The sequence below is a fragment of the Podarcis filfolensis genome (assembly GCF_964270895.1).
Source record: "Podarcis filfolensis genome assembly, chromosome: 9".
Classification (NCBI taxonomy): Eukaryota; Metazoa; Chordata; class Lepidosauria; order Squamata; family Lacertidae; genus Podarcis; species Podarcis filfolensis.
This window is the reverse complement of record NC_139610.1, coordinates 57,818,900-57,841,052: the sequence shown is the minus strand read 5'-3', so window position 1 is coordinate 57,841,052 and position 22,153 is coordinate 57,818,900. Positions and strand designations below refer to the sequence as shown.

The 22,153-nt window shown below is 39.5% G+C and overlaps 1 protein-coding gene across 1 annotated transcript in view; it reads right to left on the bottom strand.

The window, feature by feature from the left end:
* The window catches only part of STPG2 (sperm tail PG-rich repeat containing 2), a 218,030-nt gene that overhangs the window by 176,750 nt on the left and 19,127 nt on the right, over positions 1 to 22,153 (bottom strand). The window contains exons 5-9 of the mRNA XM_083571386.1: positions 20,261 to 20,376; positions 18,099 to 18,210; positions 6,918 to 7,010; positions 5,021 to 5,180; positions 2,151 to 2,314 (exon numbers count right to left, since the gene is read on the bottom strand). Coding sequence (XP_083427512.1) covers positions 2,151 to 2,314; positions 5,021 to 5,180; positions 6,918 to 7,010; positions 18,099 to 18,210; positions 20,261 to 20,376 — 645 coding nt within the window. The remainder of the gene's footprint in view (positions 1 to 2,150; positions 2,315 to 5,020; positions 5,181 to 6,917; positions 7,011 to 18,098; positions 18,211 to 20,260; positions 20,377 to 22,153) is intronic.

Sequence of the window (22,153 nt, the reverse complement as noted above, 5' to 3'; positions counted from 1 at the left end):
CTAAATTTATCTATAATAACTTCTAATGATAATATATGTTAGCTATTCAGCTTGATTAAGACCTAAGGGGGGAAAGTATTTGCATCTGAGACATGCTGCGGAAAATTGTCCCTACAACTAGCATATTTGGTAATATGTATTCAGTTCTTCCCCTTATGATTATAATTCTGTTAAATCAGCTGTCAGGGAATGTTAATGGGGCTCTTAGGTAGTCATACTTAATATGTTTGATAATATGGAGTGAGAGAAAGATCCTATGCTAATTAATTGACACCACTTGAGAAATAGTGTAGGTTTAGTATTCTTCTAGTTTGACTGTAAGTGTGGAAACATAAGTTATTTTCTAATAACTAGTTACTTATTTTCTCTGTATTTACAAGATGGTCTATGTCGTTCTTTAAACCACAGTAGAACCTATTTCTTTTATAGAGAGATTTTTCTCATTCAGAAAGGATTATTCACAAGTACTTTCCAGAGGGAAAGCCATCTTGGTTTGTTACAGCAAAAAAGAAAAAGAGTGTGTACTATTGTACCTTAAAACCTAACAGATTTACTGTGGTGTAATATTCCATGGATTGCAGTCATGAAAGTCTATGAAACCTTATGCCACAATAAACTAGTTTTTAAGGTGCCACAATCTTTTTTGTTTTCCTATATAACTGTAAGCCAATTCCCTAGTTTCTGTTTGATGAAGCTTGGCTCCTGTGTACTGCACATTTCTGTCTCCCAGTAAGTGCTCAGAGGCAGTAATGCCAAATGCAAAGTCTGGTAACCCTATGAAAATTTACTGGAAAGTTAGATCCCACTGAATTCAGTGGGGCTAACTCCCTAGTAAATCTTCTTCTTCAACGGTCACTTGTAGCCACGTAAGATTGTCTTCCATGAACACGGTCTTAACAGTGAGTCCGTAAGTGACTGTGGAGGCCAAAGTAAATGCAGTGGTACCTCAGGTTAAGTACTTAATTCGTTCCGGAGGTCTGTTCTTAACCTGAAACTGTTCTTAACCTGAAGCACCACTTTAGCTAATGGGGCCTCCTGCTGCCGCCGCGCCACCGGAGCATGATTTCTGTTCTCATCCTGAAGCAAAGTTCTGAAGTGTATGTAACCCGAGGTACCACTTTATGCTTAAAAGGGCAGCCTGAACGGTGTAGAGCAGAAAAGCAGGTGAGAACAGAAAGAGGGGACTGAAACAGCTGAGTTGGAAAGTGATTAAATCAATCTTACAATTCTAAGTGAAGGAGCAGAGGGAGGAACACTAAATTGGCTTGTCTGCTTACACTGGCCTGTATCAGACCAACCTCCCCCACAAAAGATGCACAAGCACCTGCTGTTCACTTGCCTCTTTACAGATGAAAACAAATATAGCTTTGGTAGATCAGACCACAGGTCCATCAAGTCTAGGATCCTATTTCCAATAATGGCCAGATAGCCTCTGGGAAACCCATCAGTAGAGCATGAAAACAACAGGTCCCTTTTTGTTTATACCCAGCACCTGGTATTCAGAGATATAAAGGAGGGATGATGGGAAACCTGTGGCCCTCCGGATGTTTTTGGACTCTCATCAGTCCCAGCCAACATAACCAATGGGCAGGGATTATGGGAAATGCTTTCCAACATCTTCTGTATGGCCACAGCTTTGCCATCCCTTTGAACACAGGTGCTCCATTAAGTTATCATGCTAACAGCAGTTGACAGACTTATTCTCCATTTGCAGAACTGATTATCTGCTGCTGCTACATTCATGTACAAGTGGCTTTTGCTAAATAAAGAATTCAGCATTTACTCTCATTTGAGGTTTTGTTTTGTTTTTATACCGCCCTTCATCAGAGAATCACAGGGCAGTTTACAATATAAAAACACAAAAATACATACCATAGTAAAAAACAAAAAACAGTAACCTACACACACACACAGTTTAAAAGTCCATAGATGGTTTAATTAGCCAAAGGCCTGCAAGAAGAAAAAGGTTTTTTCCTGGCACAAGACATCTGTATTATAGACAAAGTAGATTAACACTACAATTCTAACACATTTACCAGGAAGTAACCCCCTTTAAGCCCAGAGAGACTTACTGCTGAGTAAAGATGCACAGGACTGTACCACAAATTATTTGGGCTCCATTTTTAACATGCAAAAGAAAACCAATCTACCTGATAATCAGCTGGTCCAGGAGTAGTAAAAGCTTCTCTCTTGACTAAATATAAGAGTCTAGGAACTGAAGAACCAAATGCTCCCTTTTTCTTTTTTTCCATGTCAGCCTTTTTAAGACTTTCTGTTGCAATGCTGTGGTTGAGAATATTATAGAATGCAGGACCTGCACAGCATACAATGAAATTCTGTAAGCATAATAGCTGTTACGTAATTCTTTTACCACAGACAATTAAGTTAAAACGGGAATTGTAGGAGAAAGGGCAAAAGTGCTATACAAAAATAAAACAATACGCTTATATACACATACACATATAGCACAGCACTATAACTACTTTGGATTGTCAAGGGAAAAAAAAACCCACATCTCTGCCGGGTGAGAAGGTCCACATTTAACAGACTGAGGACACAATCAAATGTTGTACTCAGCAAAGAGAGGCTTATGCTGAAGATAAATGGTAGGCCACATTTCTTGCAGATTAGAGGACGAAAGCAAAGACTTCTGTTCAAGGACAGAGTACAAGGAGAGGTGCAATAGAAGGGAAATGAGCAGAATGAGAAATACATCATTAGCATGTTTTCATGGTAGGCAGCTCAAAAATATACAAAGGGTCACCAAACATTATACCCTTTGATACATTTCAGGTTATTTACATTTGCTTTCATACAATGTTTTTAAAAAGGACGAATCTAGAAATCATTGGGAAAACTGTTTATTCATACTAGATTTCACCCTTCCCCTAGTTTCTGCAAGTATCTCATTCAGTTGTCTTGTTTATACACAGCTCACTCAAAGTGCTCAGAGAGAGAGAGAGAGAGAGAGAGAGAGAGAGAGAGAGAGAGCACTCTTGGGAATACCATTAATAGGTACTATTTGTCTTAGGAAGTGACTGTCATATTATAGTGCTGATGACCTCTAGAATCTTAGGATAACTAGCGTGATCTGCAACACAAGGATAAATAGCTTTTTCTGACTGTCAACAAGGGTGACCTTGTCAGATGTGAAGGAATATGCAGGGAACTCAATGGAAACTGTGGTATATATTTACAATAAAGACCCACTTCTTTGAATGGCGAGAAAATATTCATAAATATATTTGTAAAACTCTACAGCTGTAATACCATGTGCTCTTATTTAAAAGTTAGTCTCAGTGAGCTGAATTGTGGTAGTTCTGCTTTAGCATACTGTTACGCACCTCCCATTTCCTTGAGTTGTAGAAATAAGCGGGCTGTGTTACAGAGCTTAGTTTCCTTTGGTGGAGAGACAGTATTAGAGACATGGTCTCTTTTTACAAACATACAAGTGGAGCCCAGCTGAAGCTACAGTAGGCAATACAACAACTAATCCTGTTTTGACTTCCCAAGGAGCAACAGCACTCAAAGACAGCTTCTCTTTTGGTCAACCTCACTTAAACTTCCTACCTCTATCTCAATGCATATTGTACAATTCAGTTTCTAGCTGTTTCAGTTTCTAGCAACCAACCTTTGCTGTGTATGGGAAAAACTGCAACCTAAAATATAGACCATCAAGCTCTTTGGTTAAGTTCCTGATCACCTGCTATGGTAACACAGGGAAAACAATAGCAATAAGCCCATTCGCAATCATCAAAACCATCTAAACTCAAAGCAATATTTTGTTTTAAGCAAAACCACTTTCTGTCACTTTATGTGCTTTCATTAATGTGTTTCTAATAAAACTGCTAAGCTTGTATTTGGGTAGGCAGAGGGAAGCAAGGCTATTATTTAACTATATGATTTAGCAAATACTGCCAAAAGGATAGTTCAAACAATACTGATATTAGAAGTATATATATAACTTCCAAATCCATCAGTGGCACAATTGCTTATATGCTGATATTTGAACAAGCATTGTAATATAGCTGGAATCAGCAGCACAATAAAAACTTTCACATGCAACCCACTTTGGCCCATTCTCATTTTTTGCATAAAAAACTTTTTTTATTATTTACACAACCATTACACAATGAGATGACTTTGTAGTCACCTCTTCCGAGACATCCATATATGTCCTGACCTCATCTTATTTGTATCGGAAAACAACCCATATTTGAAAGTTATGGTTTCTGAAGTCCTCTCAAAAACAAGGCATAATCTTATTGTATCCTGAACTATTTGAGACTGGGCTTTACTACTCAGATTCAGTTTTACAATTCAGCTCCACATCATTATGTACATTAATCACTATGCGGAATGTATTGTTTTGTAATACAAATCCAGGTCCATTGCTATCTTCACTGATTATTTATCCTGAACCACATGAACTTAACACCAGACAAATACTTCCTTTCAGCAGAGAACTCAGGTGGTTGGTTGCTTATCGGCTGGGAAGTGAAATAGGACCACCCAAATGCTTAGAAGATTTCCTAGGTATCCTGAAATAAATAAGTGTATAACTTAAAAGAAAAATGCTTAACCCCAAACCTGCCTAGCATGCAGAAAGTGCTAAGGAAGAAGTTAAGTGGAGAGCAGGGACATAAGCTGGAGGCGTCAAAGAAAGATGTAACTGATCTGATTAAGACCCTGGCAGTTTCATATTGGAGTGGGGATTCGTATTATGGAGATATATGAAGGGAAAAGGCTATACTATCTGCATTAATAAGGGATGCTTCAGGAGTAAGAAAAGGAAGAGGGACACTTTTCTCTTTCCCACTCTCCAGAAACATCACAATGTATAAATAAGGAAAATGCTGAAGTTTCCCTTTATGCCCTCCTGAAAAGCCATAGCGCATACACACAATGGAGGCCTGAACAGCACCTCAAAGTTCCTGCTGCAGGCTGCCTGGAGCACTCCTCTTAGAGGGTGGAGATATTTTGCTGCTCGTCCCACTTGTTTACATTAATTACTGCAAACCTGGACTTTTTCGCAGCCTGTGGTCTTGGGTGAATCGAACAGCTGTATTGCCAAATGGAATGTTTTTTGTTTGAGTCGCTTTCTTCAAGGACTCAAGAGCGTAGCGAGTTTCATTATATGTGCCAGGAGCTGGGGCAGTTGATTTCACAGGTGCAAATCTCTACGGAAACACAAGAGAAAATAAATCAATGACAAGCAATCCCTTCAAATAGCTATGTAGGTAGAAAGATCCCAACTTTGTCTAAAAACAGCTTTCTCAATCTAATAGCAATAAACTAAAAGGACATATTTTATTGTCTTACACTGAGTCAAACCATTCGTCTATCTTCTTTATTTTAATCAATAATTTTCCTGTTTTCAAAACTAAACAAGGTGTATCTACTCAAAGATCCCAGCAGAGCTCTTTTCCAGTCCTGCAACTGAGTGCTTTTTAACTGCGCCTGAATCTGAGACCTTTCCGCATTCAAAGCATGCACTCTGTGATGGGAATTCTGGCCATCCTTAAAAATAAAGGTAGCATTTATAAATTGACAAGTTAACTTGGGATTTATATATCACAAGTTTTATTGATGGAATCATTTCCTGACTGCAAGTGGCTTATGTAGTGCTCACTAGAAAGTCACTGGTGTATAATATAAAACATATTTTAATATACTTGTCAGAGCTTTGCAAGCCAGATATTGAGAGCAACAAGCAACAAGATGCATCTTGTCTGTTGCTTGACTTTAGCTGGTTATGCTGATTTAACCCAATGAATAGTCAAGGCTCTTAATAGGTAACATTCTGCAGAGGAGCAACATCTGAGCTTCAATACTGTGAAGAGGCAACCAAACAGCTAAAAGGATGGGCAATATGTTGGTGCAATCACATTTTTTTCCAGAATTTTATTTTATGCTACTGTATTAGAAATGAGTATGGCTATCTTGAATATTGTGCATGGGCTGATAACTATGCCGTTGCATAATGTCACCTGATGTGTGTGATCAGAGGCTAAATAAGATGATGATGATCCTTAATGGCCAGGAATCTGGAATGCCAAATCTCTATGAGCAGGGTAGGCCCAAGACATTTTTGCTGCCTAGGGCAAAGGGCAAGATAGTAGTCCCTCACCAATTTCATGAACAGAAGCTGTCTAGATTGGCAGATGAATCTTACCGATGGGACAGCATCCTCCACAATACCAATGGTCAGCAAGACAGCTTGCAGGGGGCACACACAGCTCTGTTCTACAACGTCTTGCCTGCCCCACATTTGCCACCTGAGGCAACTGCTTCACATCTGGTGCCTAATGGTAGGCCCAGTCCTGTGTGAGTATGGAGGAGTAATTCAAATTTGGGAATAGAAAGAAAAGAGGCAGAGGAAGCTTGAGATTTTAAACTAGGATAAAAGAAGCATATCTGGTGCTGTACAGTGCTGTGATTTGGAAATTTGTTGCATTTATGGTACCTGCTAAAGGAGTGTACATGCTTCCACAATCAGTGTTTATATACCGGTAAAAAGTTATCACAAAGGTACCAGAAATCTCCACCATGCTCTCTTATGCAAAGGAAATAAATTCATGTACAGTGGTACCTTGGTTTTTGAACACCATGGTACTCGAACATTTCGGCTCCCGGACACTGAAAACCCAGAAGTAAGTGTTCTAGTTTTCAAACATTTTTCAAAAGCCGAACATCTGGTGCAGCTGTTGGCTATTGTTTCCACCAATCAGAAGCCGCGCCTTGGTTTTCGAACATTTCAGAAGTCAAACAGACTTACAGAATGGATTACATTTGAGAACCAAGGTACCACTGTAATGCCATCCCTGGAACTTCTCACTGCTCAGATAAGTGGGGTAAATGTAACAACATTATGGGAAATGAAAAAAAGAAAGAAAAAGAGCTGTATTACTTCTTACTTGGGCAAGTGAAAGGAAAGGAGCACTTCGTGTTGCACTAACTGGCTTCTCAAACTGACTTCTTATGTAATACTGGCCAGGACCTGGAACACCCTGCAAAACAGTTACAGCAACTATGACTGAAATAGCATCAAATACAGCACATACTTTGTATTGCAGGCTGTGTTAACTCTGGAACAAGAGCAGCGACAGAAAGGTGGAATATAAATACATTAAATAATTGCGATAAAAGGCTTCCCTTTAAGAAACTTAACGAAAGAGAAAACCCTGAGAAAACCACAGAACATAGAACTCAAATCACAGAAATAATCCAAAGCTTTCAAATGTAAAATGTTTTAGGCAATTATGTGAATCAGCTGTTTAGTCACATTTTGAGGAGATATGGGATGTTTCTTTTCACTATTGAGATTCTGAAAAATTGTGGCCAAGGGCAAAGATCAAACAGCACAGTGAATGAGCAATGAAAGAGCCTTCCTTCCACCATGCAAACAGCTTCCAGTGTCAACCAAGACCCTGAAATAAGAACAGATTGCAGAGAAGCCAGTCCATAGCTTCCTTCCTCTCAACCGAGAAAGATCACCCACATTGCAAAATGTCAGGCCCTTTTTTCACTGGAACTCAGTTCTGGCACCTCTAAGGTAGGTTCCATTGCCATTGTAAGAGTAAAGGAGGTGTTCATGGAGAGTTCTGGCACCTCTTTTTCTAGAAAAATAGCACTGCTTTCAGTTTAGGCTATCAACATTGCGGCAGAAGGAAGGTATTTCAGTGCCAAGAATGCTTCATTCTACCCACACCACTTTTGAATGCACAAACAGGATTCTGCAGCACCAAAATATTTTGCTTTCAAATTGTGAAACACAACAACTATGTATACATCCCCAACCAGTTTTTCCTGGTGTGCAGGAGGGAACATAACTGGAAAAAGGTGAAGTGCAACATAAATAGGATCTATTGTAAAGGTAGGAAACTGTGGAAATCGTCCGTGAACATGGGGCTGGGACTACAAGGAGTTAGCATCTAACCACATCCAATTCCCCACCCTAGTCTATGCCACTCAGTCTTAAAGTAGGAAATGCTCTGCGAAGGGGTAACTGGGGAGGACTCGGGGGCCATTTGTCTTGGATCTCAAGGTCAAAGGAGGCTCAGATTTAGACAATTATTAATACTTTGGCATTTGATAAGTTTTGCAATTTGTCCTTATGCACATCAGATGAAATGTGACACACACACTCAGCTTAGAGCTGCAAAATTAAGGGAAAAAGAGACGTCATTTGGTAGAAGACCTACTTTTATGTTAAATGATATATGTCTCGCTCTTTTTCTTGGTGCTTTATTTTGTTTGTGTGGGTCATAATTTTTAAATTATTATTATAGCTAAAGGGGCTCAAAAGACGAGAGTGGCCTGGCTGCCTATGGACCTTTGAGAAGGCCTGACTCTGTGCACACAATGAAATGTCCATTTACTCCAATTATTGAAGAGTATGAGGCAGACTGCTCAGAGTTTCTTATATGCATCAGATTTTCAAGACCAATGGTCAGGAAGCAACGAGGCAGCCAGGACAGGTAGTCTAAAGGCAAGTGTGCAGTCAGGGCCCCATGGAGATTCGAATTACACTCCCACTGCCCCACATAGGCAATGGAAATTGAAATATAATCATCATTCCTTTTTCAAAATGAGCCCAAAAGGTAAAGGCTGGAGTATTTATGAAAATTTATCTCATTAAGTATACTTGCTCTTGTTCAATGAAGTGCCATAAAACAAATTTAAATACACTTTAAAATAAATGCTTATTAACCTAAAGTGCATTCCATATGGTTCTTATCTCAACCGGGCTTTCAGCTAAATGGCTAGAATACCAAGGCTCTAAGAGAAAATAGGTCTCTCATAGCAGAAGGTTGCATTGAATTAATGAGGGAGGCACAGATGTAGAAATACTTTTGCTGACCAATTTCCAGTGCTTGATTGGCTAATGCTTAATGCAAGTCTTCCATCTTACAAGAGACCAAAGATTTTGTATTGGCAGTACTAATTTGCATAATTGCAACATAAATTTTAGTTAACTCAAGGCTCAAGTACATCCTGTGTTTTAATAAAGCAAATAAGTGCACTCAGTATAGACAAAACTGAACTAATTAAATCTTAAAAGACTTAATTCAGTTTAAAATGGTAAATGGCAAGTTATGTAGTAAAGATTGAAAAATACCTTAGCAATCCATCAATAATATGTAAGGGGCAGGGTGACTTGGATATCTGCATTATGAACACTTTATGGCCCCAAATAATAATAATTAAAAAGAATAAGACTGTATTTCACTGGGAAAATATATCAATTGTCCTAGTTTATGCTGGCAAACCAGATAATGAGATGCTGATATATCAGCATGAAGTTCTGCTTTCTGCCTTATTATTTCCTTAAGCTTAAATAAGTGCAGAAACAGTACCTTTGTAAACTCTCTGCCCAGTAAATATATATGAAGATTCTTATACCAGATATTTGCTAGCATTACTATGTGCAGGGTTAGAGGAACAAACTTATGAGTCTGTCTTAGAGTCTCAATAGTCATTTTAACTTCTGGAGAGAAGGAGTGCAGCTACTAATGTATAGATTTTACTAAAGCAATTGCAAATTGTACTGGAGAAGTTATAAATATTCATAAAGAAATTAGCATCAAAGTAAGATTAATTCTAAGAGAACTCACCTACTGAAAATTCCATCAGCAGATAAATATTTTATACTTCTTAAGAAGTCTCTCTTCTTGTTCACTAATGCAACTTGATTACTATTAACCTTTCACAGTTGTGACATCCTTTTCCCTCCCATTTAAACTCATCTGAAAACTTCCTAAAAGCACACTCTTAATACTGCACGGCCATTGCTATTTGTTATCTTCCAAAAGGCATTTAACTTGAAAAGGCGACCAGAACATGACCCAGTTCAGCGTAACATGGAGTTTAAAAGTGAGCTCACGAAGTCGAACACAGTCCTATTTAATCTCAGAAAGGGAACCCTTTCAATAAATTAAGAGAATATAGTTACAAGGAAATTCAAAGAGCTCCATTAAAGAAACTCAACTACCTTCAGGAGCTTAGAATCACAGAATTGTAGAGTCCCAAGGGTCATCTAGCCCAACACGATGCATTGCAGGAATCTTAACTAAAGCACCCATGACAGATAACTATTCAACCTCTGATTAAAAACCTCCAAGGAAGAAGAGTTGTCCACCACCTTCCAAGAGAGTCCGCTCCACTGTACAACAGCTCTTACCATCAGAAAGTTCTTCTTGATATTCAGTCGGAATCTCATTCCAGCAGAAGAAAACAAGCTTGCTCCATCTTCCTTGTGACAGCCCTTTAGATATTTGAAGATGGCTGTCACATCTTCTCTCAGTCTCTTCTTTTCCAGGCTAAACATACCCAAGTCCCTCAATCATTCCTCATTAAGCTTGGTTTCCAGACCCTTGGTTGCCCTCCTCTGCACACATGACACAGTATCCTAGGTGGCATCTGACCAAAGCAGAATAGAGCAGTTCTATTGCTTCCCTTGATCAGGACACTATACCTGTGTTGATGCGGCCTAGAATAGCATCAGGTTTGTTTGTTTTTTGCTGTTGCATCACACTGTTGACTCGTGTTAAGCTTGTGGTCTACGAAGACCCCTGGATCATTTTCACACCTGTATCATTTTCAAGCCAGGTGTTCCCCATCTTATATTTGTGACGCGGTTCTTCCTGCATAAATGCAGAACCTTAAATTTGTCCCTACTGAAATTCATTTTGTTAGTTTTGGCCCAATTCTCGAATCTATTAAGGTCATCTTGAATCCATATTCTGTCTTCTGCAGCATTAGCTTACCCCTCCCAGTTTGGTGTCATCTGCAAATTTGACGAGCATCCCCTCAATTCCTTCACCCAAGTCATTTATAAAGTCACTTAAAACCATGATATTTGAAACTACCATTAATGGCTCAAATACAATTCATACATCAGAGAGAGAAAATGCACTCTCAAAGGATGCCTGCCAAGGAAGAGGAAAGTAAGTAATTTTCTTATCAAAAAGGGTAGGGCATATCGGGGTTCAGAGACAAAACTGCCCCTAGTTTTTTCGGAGGACCAGGCTTTGCTTCTGCGAACAGATTTGTCCTTCCATTTGCCCCCAAGACCTCAGTGGAAACCACTAAGAACCAGACATGCCCATTCACCTACAGAGTCACTGTGTAGTATTGCTCAGTCATAGTAACAAACATAAGTAGTAGTTTGCCAAGGACTACTGCCTGAGCATCTAATTACAAATCCGGGGTATGAAGGTATCACCAGCTGTGGCAATAGCAACTTCATGCAGCCCACCATGGGGAACAAACAGGGATCCGGTCACATCACCTTCAATCTTCCCCACTCTCTCAAAACAGCACTTCCCTCAACCAAGACTCTGAAGCTTAAATTTCTTGACAGAATAACGTCATAGTTTCAGAATGCCTGATATGGCAATATAAGCATTTTTTGGCCGTCTGTACCCGCTCTGAATCAACTGACTTGATGGTAAAAGCAGAATTCATTCAGAAGCCACCCAAAAATGAAGCTGAAATAAATATGGATCTCTGAAAGCACCTTTAAAGGAATAGAGGTAACCCTAAAGCTGGAATCAACTTTAAAATCAAAAGCAGAACTTATACACTGCATTATTACTGAGTTCGTTGCGTAACCATCCTTATGTAAGATGTATGCAGCCAATTATGAAAGAAATGATTGCAAAAGGCCTAAAACATGGAGACATGAAAGCATGTTTGCATGGAAAAATTTCTTTAATTAGCCAAGCGAAAACTGTCATGCAACAGTGACGATGAGCCTCTGGGAGCAGCTACCATTGTAACAGAATAATAGTCATTTTAATTAGCTAGAACATTAAAGCATTCACCTCAGTGGTTGCCTCAATTGTTTGTACTTTAAAAAAAGAAAAGCTTTTTGTCCTCTGTGCAGTTGACAACAAATGTCCCCAATACATTTTTATCTTCAGGGGAAAGTAATTCATGTCAGCATTATTCTAGAGTAATTCAAGAAAGCATGCTAGTATTCGTGAAATATCCCCGCTACTGCAGCAAAATTATGGTAGCATAAAGAATGTCTCTGTGGCTTATAGTCATTTTTTAAAAATTCACTGTTCATATAATTTTCTTCACTTCAACAGTAATTGAAAGATTGTTGTACTGGAATGTCATCAACATTGAAACTATTACAAAACACCCAAGATCTGGAAGCATGTACGAAAACTGCAGGTCACAAGTGAGGCCGGTTAAGAAAAGCAAGACTTGTATCATCAAGGGCCTTTCCATCCTGTTAACTTACAGCAGGTGTGGGGAACTTTTGACTCTCCAGATGTTGGTGAACTGTAACTCCCATTATACTTGACCACTGGTCATGGGTGCTGGGGATGATGCAAGCTGTGGTTCAGCACCATCTGGAGCAGTGTTTCTCAACATTGGGTCCCCCAGATGTTGTTGGACTACAACTCCCATCATCCCTGAGCTCTGGCCTTGCTAGCTAGGGGTGATGGGAGTTGTAGTTCAACAACATCTAGGGACCCAAGGTTGAGAAAGGCTGATCTAGAGGGTCCAAGGTTCCCCACACCTTGCCGGCAGAGTAGCAAAGATAGAACTATTAATTGTTTGTTATGGGTAGGGATGTCACAGACAACCAAATAACAGAAATTTGTGTTTCTGATGAGTCTTCACCAATGACCTGATCCATCAGAAACAAAAATATCTATCAGAGATAACCTTCCAACAGAACTGTCTCTATTAAGTTGAACGGGTCAATAGTAAATTGGCTCATGCTATCACTTAGAAGCTTTGCTCAGGGAGAAAAGCAAGGGCTTACCAGGAAATGTGTGAACTCAGCTTTAGATGTAGCCAGGAGAGTTGGTGTATACTCACTAAGAGTGTGACTGCAAAGATCCCAATTCAAATCTCAATGTTTCTGCAAGTCCAAATTGCAAACATTTGCTTCTGAATACAGGCAGCTCCCCATTTACACACACAGTGCCAGGTCAACCAAGTCACTCTGTCCCTCCAGCTCGCTGGAGTGAGAAGGGCGGTGGAACTGGCACAGCTCACACACGCAGGAAAGAAAGCTTTCCGCACACGTCAGCTGGGCTGGTCAACCAAGCTCCACCACCCCTCCAGCTCCAGTTTCCCCACTTGTCAGCTGTGCCAGTTCACAGAGCCATGCATGTATGATGTCAGGTTTAGGGCAAGTTGGTGTGGCTTCCCCAAAATGGCCTGGTGGGCAAAGTTTGACCTGTGGGTAGAAGATACCCCACTCCTGAAATAATGGGAGAGGCCAAAGCTCAGTGGTACAGCACACAAGAAACCCAGATTCAAACCTTGGCATCTGCAGTTGAAGCTATCTATAAGTAGCGACTCTGAGAAGGCTCTGAGGTCTTGGGAAACACTTAGAATTGACAGTGCTAGGCTATATGGACCAATTAAATAGAATGAATTAATTGAATTAAATAGAATGCCATATCCTCCAATATCCTGTTGATCAAAATTGGGTTGCTCATGTTTTGGTTCCGAGCTGTCACAGGAGCCAGCTGACGGAAGCAAGAACAAAAAACAAGCATCTTTTATTTTTGTCTACTTTCTAAAGAGGAGTCAGTATGTGTTGATACTTTCTGCAAAGTGAAAGCAAACTGCATTTGCTGGTTTCCTTTATCGTTACAGAAATGAAATATATTTTAAATCACAGAAATAACAGTAGAAGACAGTAATAAAAACCAAGTACTCCACCTAATACAAGACAAACAATTAATGCTACACTTTATGTGCCAAGTACCAGTGATTGTTAAATAAATCACCTCCATGTGAAATATTAAACATGTACTTTTATTGTCCTGTTAATTTGCTGTATCTGCAACTTTACAAGTGAGTGCTTTATTCATTCCGGAGTGTATTATTTCTGACAATCATGGTAATTGTATTCTTTATTAAATGGATTAAACCCATTCAGATACCAAGAGATATTTACCTTCTTGCCAGACATTCAGAACGTAGGAGCTCTAGGACATGGCCACCCTTTAACAAAATACGGAAGAGATTGCCATCTTTTATTGCCTGTATCTCACAAAATCTATGAGACGAACAAGGTTATTTAAAAAGCAACACAGTGTAAGTTGTGGTTATAACTTTTCAGAACATGGGAGGAGTATGTCCCCGGATTTCAATGGCACAAATGAAAATGGTAACCATCTCCTTGCTACCATGCGTCCTCTCATTTTGTCAGCACAGATTTCTCCGAGGGCCTAGAAGGTAGGTTAAATGTACACATGGATTTACTTATCTGATTTTTTTATAATTATTAAAATAACAGCTTCCTCAATAATAATTTTCATCAGAACATCATGGGGAACTGAAGGTTCAATCCTGAGTGGACACTTCTATTTAGATATTTTTTAAAAAAAAACCCCAGATCCATCAAATGCACATATACGTGAGTATAAACTTGTGTGTCTTCATCCTGAGGGACTGTGAGCTAGTGCCCTACGATGATCCTTCTGCATGGGGGCACTACACTAACAAAGGAAGCGTCCAGCCCCTGAAATGTTCAGGGATTGGTAACACTTAAAATAAAATCTCTGGAGGGTGGTAAACTTTCAGATGTCTCAAGCCTGAATAGCTAGTCACGAATAATCAGCAATCAATAAGAAATACAAGGAGGGTAGCTTCTTGCATTTAAAGGACCAATTATTCTGTTGTGTACAGTATCTATTTTGTTTCTGTAGAAGGTAGACTTTCTCCTCCCAAAAAGGGTATATACTTTCTTCAAAGCTATTTTTAATTATAGGTTCGGTAACATAATTTTCTGTTAGTCATAATAATGCTCATAGAAGTGTAAAATATTGAGATATACTTATTTGTTTTTAAAAAGCCGAATTCCAAAGAAAGACAGAAGAGTAACGATGGAGATAAATGCAGCCTAGTCATGGGTGATTTTGACATTATAACCAGTTACGGGTATTCAGAGCTTATATGTTTTCTCTTATATTGCCATTTCAAACTACTCAATCCTCATGTTCCTGGCTGACAATATAACACAAGATGGCATTAGGTATAAAAGTTGCAAATGCCAGCAGTAGCTCTAAATGTCAGCCGTAACTTCAACAGGTACATTTAGAAAACCAATTCCTTCACACAGCTGTACAGCTACACTAGATGGCAAAACAAGCTTTTTTTAAAAGCTGTATTTTTCTCGTTTGGAAATTTCAAAAGCAGTAGGGATAACTAGCACCACGTAGCCACTAGGTAAGTGAAAAGTGCTATGCTAGTTATTTATATTTCTTGCCTTTATGGAGCATGTGGGGAGATTTTATTATTTTTAAAAATTATGTTATATTTATATCCCATCTTTCTTCTTATAAGCTGAAGGTGGTCTGGCAAGGTGGTCCAGGATCAGTGAATTTCATGGCTTGAGTGGGGATTTGAACCCTGGTCTCCCAGGTTTTAGTCCAACACTCTAAACTTCTATACTGAACTGGCTTCATTTGTAATGGTTGATCAGAATAAAGTTTTTAAATTACAGCCTAAAATACGACATTCTGATTTTGGGGGATGTCCAAAAATAAGTAGAGATAGCAAACTCTCAAAGCAGATAATTTGCTTTCAGGGTGATACAATCACACCTCTTCCTTTCAAACAGCAAGAACCACAGCAAAAGAAGCAGAACGTCCACAGCTAAAATAAATATTAGCATATTTTAAACAATATTCAAAAATTCTGACAAGCTTTGAATATATTTGTAAGGCATTTTTATACCAGAGCAGGAATAATAGGGAATATTTCACATTCCAAACTTTGATGAAAAATAAAACATTAAGGCTGCAATCCTGCAGAAATCTTCCTGGGAGTAAGCCCAGTTGACAATGGCACTTACTTCTTACCAGGCCTATTTAGGACTGCACAGTGAAGATGGAATTTCTTTCAAAGAATAGATTTTATTATTATTATTAAATTGTAAGTTCTCACATTTAAGGCACATAACATGCATTTCCTGAAGTTTGGAAAAATAGAGATTTATTTAAAAAAAAAATCAAGGACTTTTAAATCAGTTGAGTAAAATGCAACTGATTGACCAAAAATAATTATTATTACATGCAAAATAAATAAACATATCCTCTGATTTCTGGATTATTTGTTGTCCAGAGGTTAATTAAATTTGTAAAAAAAATGTTAGACATTGATTGCACTTTTTTCACCTGCTCCAAGGACAAGCAGGTAAAGAGCAACAAAAGTCAGTTTCTAGAATAATATTATTCAAAATAAGCTGATTGCTCTCTGTGAGGTAACACTGTGTGTCCTGCTTAGGACGACTTTGCCTGTCCTCCAGGTACACCCAAAGGGCAACGTAGGCAATAATGACCCATCTGTTCACTACTGGCAACTAGAAAACTTCTAATGAAGACAGATGTGGGTCACCCTGTACAAACATGCTGCAGGGTGCTAATGAATCCTCCTAATGGTCACTACCTGCCAGTTTTGACTGATTGATGAACAAAAGGGTTAAGCTTGAAAAGCTAAGATGAGTACTACAGACAATCATCAGTCTTATTACGACGTCTCTTTCACTCTGACACCCTTGCTCTTTCCTGTCATCTTTCTGAGTTTAGAAAAATATATTCCTATTACTGATTCTGACAAATAAGCCCACCAAATCTTGCAAGAAACCCTCTCCTGAATGGAATGCATCATTTTTTTAAATGCAGCATACAATTTTCAAAAGTATTGATAAAACATAAGTCTTTCTGAAATATTCAATACCAATCTGCGGCTCAACTGTACACAAATCGTATCCTGCACCCAGTCACCAGCAGCTCAACACAGCATAGCAACAAAAAGTAAAATATTTCATCAAAAAGTATGTTCAGGCTTTATAGAGTGTTTCCATTCCCTTGCCAATCATGACATCATTCCCAATCTATTTCCTCTAGAAAATTTGCATGCAAAGTACCAATCACCATGCCTCAACATCGTTGATGCAATGCTGACTCTACTATATATGACAAACATTTCTAAATAGTATCCCCAACAGACTATGTCTACTCTAATAAGAGATCAGATAAGATCAGCTTTGGTTGGTGGCCCAGATGTGCCCCATCTGGACAGGTACAGCCTAACTTCTATTGTCTATGCCCTGGTAACCTCTAGGTTTGATTACAGTAACACATTATACATGGGGCAACCTCTGAAGGCAGTTCAGAAACTTCAGCTGGTGCAGAATTCAGCGGTCAGGTTGCTCAACGGTGCAAGACAATCAGAGCATATAACACCTCTTCAGGAACTCCTCTCAGTCTCAAATTATTTCTCACACCATACTCCAGTTGCCCATGGTTTGAATTTTTCATGCTCTCTGATAAATTTAGCACTAATTTCTATACTTAAAATATCATGCCCATCCAGACAGCAGGCTTAGGCTCTACAAACATCTACTGAAGGTGGGGCAGAGATCCTGCAGGATTGGCTCCACTACCAAATCCCCCAAGAGGAACTTGTTTGCACAACCGGTTGACTGCAGAAAGCAGATGATGGGTGGTAGAACTGAAGTCTGCAGAAGTGGTGCCTGCAGAAAGCAGGACTGTTGCAAAAGCTACAGCTGCTTTAGAGAAGCACACAATACTCTTTGAAAGCCCTGAACAGAGCTCTGAAGCACACAATCACCTACAGACCAAAAAAGGTTCCCCTTTTCAAGATATTCTCCTTTTTAAAAGAATTATCTTACAGTTCAATCCTAAAATGGACTGGGGGTGGGTTGGATTAGATTACCCTTGGGGTACCTTCCGACTCTACAATTCTATGATTCAGTGAAGCCCACTGGGAAGAATGGGATCACTTCTAAAATCCCTTGCACCAACACAGTATTTTGTCCCCCAAAACAAACAATACTGCAATATTGTAACAATCTCTCAGCAGTTGTAATTTGCAAACAGTTCTTTAAAACGTCACACATTTGTTCTCAGCAAAATTCTATACAGCAGTGCTCTAACGAATGATTTCCTCCACCCATTTGGAGAAATCTTCTTTCATGCCCGAACTGAAGTATGTTTTCTATTTTATGCAGTTCTTCAAATCCTAGAATTTCTGTCCCACTATAAATAACATTTAAAGTACTACAAAATACAGTGTTGAACTGGCATTACCTTCTTTTCTTCCTGTAATACTATTACTTCATGATACCGTGGAACATAGAGGTCATATTTTCTCTGGTCTTCCTTTCTGATGTTGACATTTTCATAATGCACTGCGTTTTCCCTTTAGAAAGTTTGAAGAGATTTATGAGTCATCTCTTAAATGTGCCTGTGCACCTAAATATGCACAGTGAAAGCTTTCACCCTCTCCCCACAAGAGTATATTAGAAACAGCTGCTCTTTGCTATAACAGATGAGAGTCTAGTTTGCTCACTAATAGGACAGCCAAAGTTTATGTAGTGCTATTCTACGTATCCAATGAATTTCTGTTTTCATATTCAAGTTTCCTTGCCATAGGTGAACTACAATAAAAAATCACAGTGGAGGCAGAAGACAGCCAGGAAGCTGAATAACCATTAAACATGGGAAATAATGCCTCAAGTGAACCTAGAACCGCAACCTTGCTTGAGTATTACAACTTTGTGAGAAACCTTTGTTCAAAACATTCAAAAGCTTCTTAGTATTGTCCAAAGGTCTTCTTACTTTACATAACCACAGAATTTGGTGGGGAATAGTATCTAATTGTGCAGTACAGGATTCCAGTCCCCCGTTTTTCTTAATAGAGCATGGTAGAAAAGGATTAAATTGGAACAGATGCTCAGATAGTGGAATAATGTAAATCCACATACAACTAAGAAAATTAATTTAATTAGCAACGGTAAAGCAGAGTAGTTTTAAGCTGCTCATGATTCTTTCTAGGATTAGTGTAAGAAACCCTCTAGCACCAACATTAATGTTTATCATTACATCCCCAATTCAGCAACTTTAAGCACCACTGATCGTTAAACTGGTGCCAGCAAGGTGGAATCATTTCAAGTGCAAAAGGGACACTCAGAAAAGTGGTGTTGAACCATTTTCTTCCTGCTGTCCATCTTCCTAGGCCATTTTCTCACCAGCTGGCAATTAGCTGAGGTGACAGAAAAGAAACTCAGAGAGGTGCCTTCAAGGGGGAAGTTAGTAGTCTAGGGCAGCTTCAGTACCCTCCACTTCTGTATCCCTTTAAATGAGGAACATTTTACCCACATCCCAGAGAGAAAAATGGCCTTGGAAAGAAACTTGTCGCAGGTCACATGCCAGTGGTGGGAGGAGCAAGAGTCACACCACGCCCTCTCTTCTTCTCTATCTCTTACACACGTATACATTCCATCTCTTTCGCTTTTATCTCTCTTTCCTCCCCTTCTAACTGCATCCCTTTCTTGCTCTTTTCTTCCCTGCACAATATGACTCCCCCCCCCCCAAAAAAAAACCAACCCACACCCCACAGCAATTAGGCTTAATTAAAGAAATTCCAATGATGTAGGTGGGACTTTACCTAAACCTAACTGCTATGTGGTGGACAATTCCTTCAGCATCTACCTCCTGAAAGCTGCCCCCACCTGAGCGGCAATCCAACTGAGAGGGGAGGGAATTCATTTATGTGAAGGAGAGGTTTTTTTGTGATGTAAGCTGCCTTGTCACAACTATGTCCTAAAGGGTGGCCTACAAAAACCTTCACATAAATAAAATGGTTGCAGATGAAATTCTGAAAGGGAGGGAAGGAAAGACATTCAAGGTAGCTTGCAGGCTACAAACTGTGGAACAGGGAAATTCAGGGTATTATTTCAGGAGATTTGCCTCCATGCTTCCAGGTTCTATGTATGGGGCAGATATGAGAAAACAAACTAATTCTTAATTTCTTGCATTTACTATTGAAAATATACGCCCTTTATTATTAGAATACAAACATACATTGTAGCATTTTAGCCTTAGCTTCACATGCCTCGCCCTCACACAATTTCCATTTTTAACAGTGAACTTGTCATTTCATCCTAACCCAAAAGACTGTGATCAATATTAGCTATGGTTTGTTCACACCAACTTCAAACCATGGGAGATGAATCAAGCTCATTGCAAAGAAACCATAGTTAGGATTCACAACAGTTTAGGGTTCAGACACAATGACAAGCTGCAGTTGAAAAATGGAAGCAAATGTTTCCAGTGTCCTTCTCATGCCCACACTAGAGAACGGGGACAGCATGAGCCCAAGGCTTACTCTGGTTCTTTCCCATCAGGGCATCCATTTAGCATGATTTCCAAACAGACCCAGATTCTAAATTGTCTTAAGATGTACATACGGAATCACGTCATAATCTGCAGGTCCGGGGCCCTCACGTGGCTTAAATTCATGCCGCTTTTCTGTCAAATTGCCAAATTGCACTCCTTTATGTTTCATGGTAGGGTAAATACAATCCTGAAAGAAAAGATTAATCAGCATTTAGCTTGTGATCAATATATTATAGCTGCCAAGCAGTTATTTGAACACAGGTCTCCCAAGTCCAAGTTCAACACTACTGTTCCACGCTGGCTTTGATCAAATCAAATATTGCATAATTCAGGCCTACAGAAAGATCACCGTTGATGGTTATTATCAGGTAATTTGCACCTCGTGTACATAATTTTATCCACAAAGTGACACCTATGAATTCAGATCCTATAAATTAACATACTTTTCATCCTTCTTCATAAGGAGCTGATCTGTATGTAAAAACAATTCATGACTGATGCCCTAGCTGAAATATAAAAGGACTGATAAAAATAAAAGAAAATCCCCCCTCCCACTACAGAGAAGGATCATAGATCAGTGACATGCTTTATCTGTACAATGGTACCTTGGTTCTCAAACGCCTTGGTACTCAAACAACTTGGAACCCAAAAACTGCAAACCGGAAGTAAGTGTTCTGATTTGCGAACTTTTTTCGGAAGTCAAACATGTTCCATTTTGAGTGCCACACTTCCGTTTTGAGTGTTATGCTGAGGTCCGTCTGTTTTTGCTATTTATTTTGTGTTTTTGCGGCTCTTTTTTGTTTTGTTTTTGTGACTGTGTGGAACCCAGTTCAGCTACTGATTTATTGATTGTGTGACTGCAGTAAAGGTAAAGGTAAAGGGATCCCTGACCATTAGGTCCAGTCATGGCCGACTCTGGGGTTGCGGCACTCATCTTGCTTTACTGGCCGAGGGAGCCGGCATACAGCATGACTAAGCCACTTCTGGCGAACCAGAGCAGCGCACGGAAACGCCGTTCACCTTCCTGCTGGAGCAGTACCTATTTATCTACTTGCACTTTGATGCGCTTTCGAACTGCTAGGTGGGCAGGAGCAGGGACTGAGCAATGGGAGCTCACCCCGTCACGGGGATTTGAACCGCCAACCTTCTGATCGGCAAGCCCTAAGCTCTGTGGTTTAACCCACAGCGCCACCCGCTGTGTACATTGTTTATTACTTTCATTTTATGGATCAATGGTCTCGTTAGATAGTAAAATTCATGTTAAATTGCTGTTGTAGGGGTTGTTTTTAAAAGTCTGGAACAGATTAAACCATTTTGCATTACTTTCTATGGGAAAGCGCACCTTGGTTTTAGAACAGACTTCCAGAACGGATTAAGTTTGAGAACCAAGGTACTACTGTAGAAGGTGCCAAGTTCAATCCCTGGCATCTCCAGGTAGATCTGGAAACGTATCCTGTCTGAAACCCTGGAGAGCCACTTCTCAGTGCAGACATTGCCAAGGCACATGGCCAAAAGCCTAACATGGTATAACTTGCTTATGAATTCTTCATTCACCTTTGGCCCTCTAGATGTGACTAGACAACAACTCCCATCATTCCTGACCATTCATTGGTCATACTGGCTGAGGCTGATGGAAGCTGGAGTCCAACAACATCTCAGAGTGCCACAGGTCCCTTGCTAATGTGACCTGACTGAATGAAAAGCACAAGGGTAAACAGTCAGTTATCTCTATGAACAGAAGGGAAGGGAAGCATCTTATAATATCATTATGAACAGGACTATAAAGTCTCAAGGACCACGACTGAATCTAGTACTTCACAGTAATGGGATTAGAGCACCATCCAGTGGTTTCTGGAAAGAACTTTTTTCTCTCATGGTATATAAATGGATAATCACAACTATGAAGAACTTGCCAGTTAGCAATCAAGATTGCTTTTAAATACCTCTTTGTGTAATGAGATAAT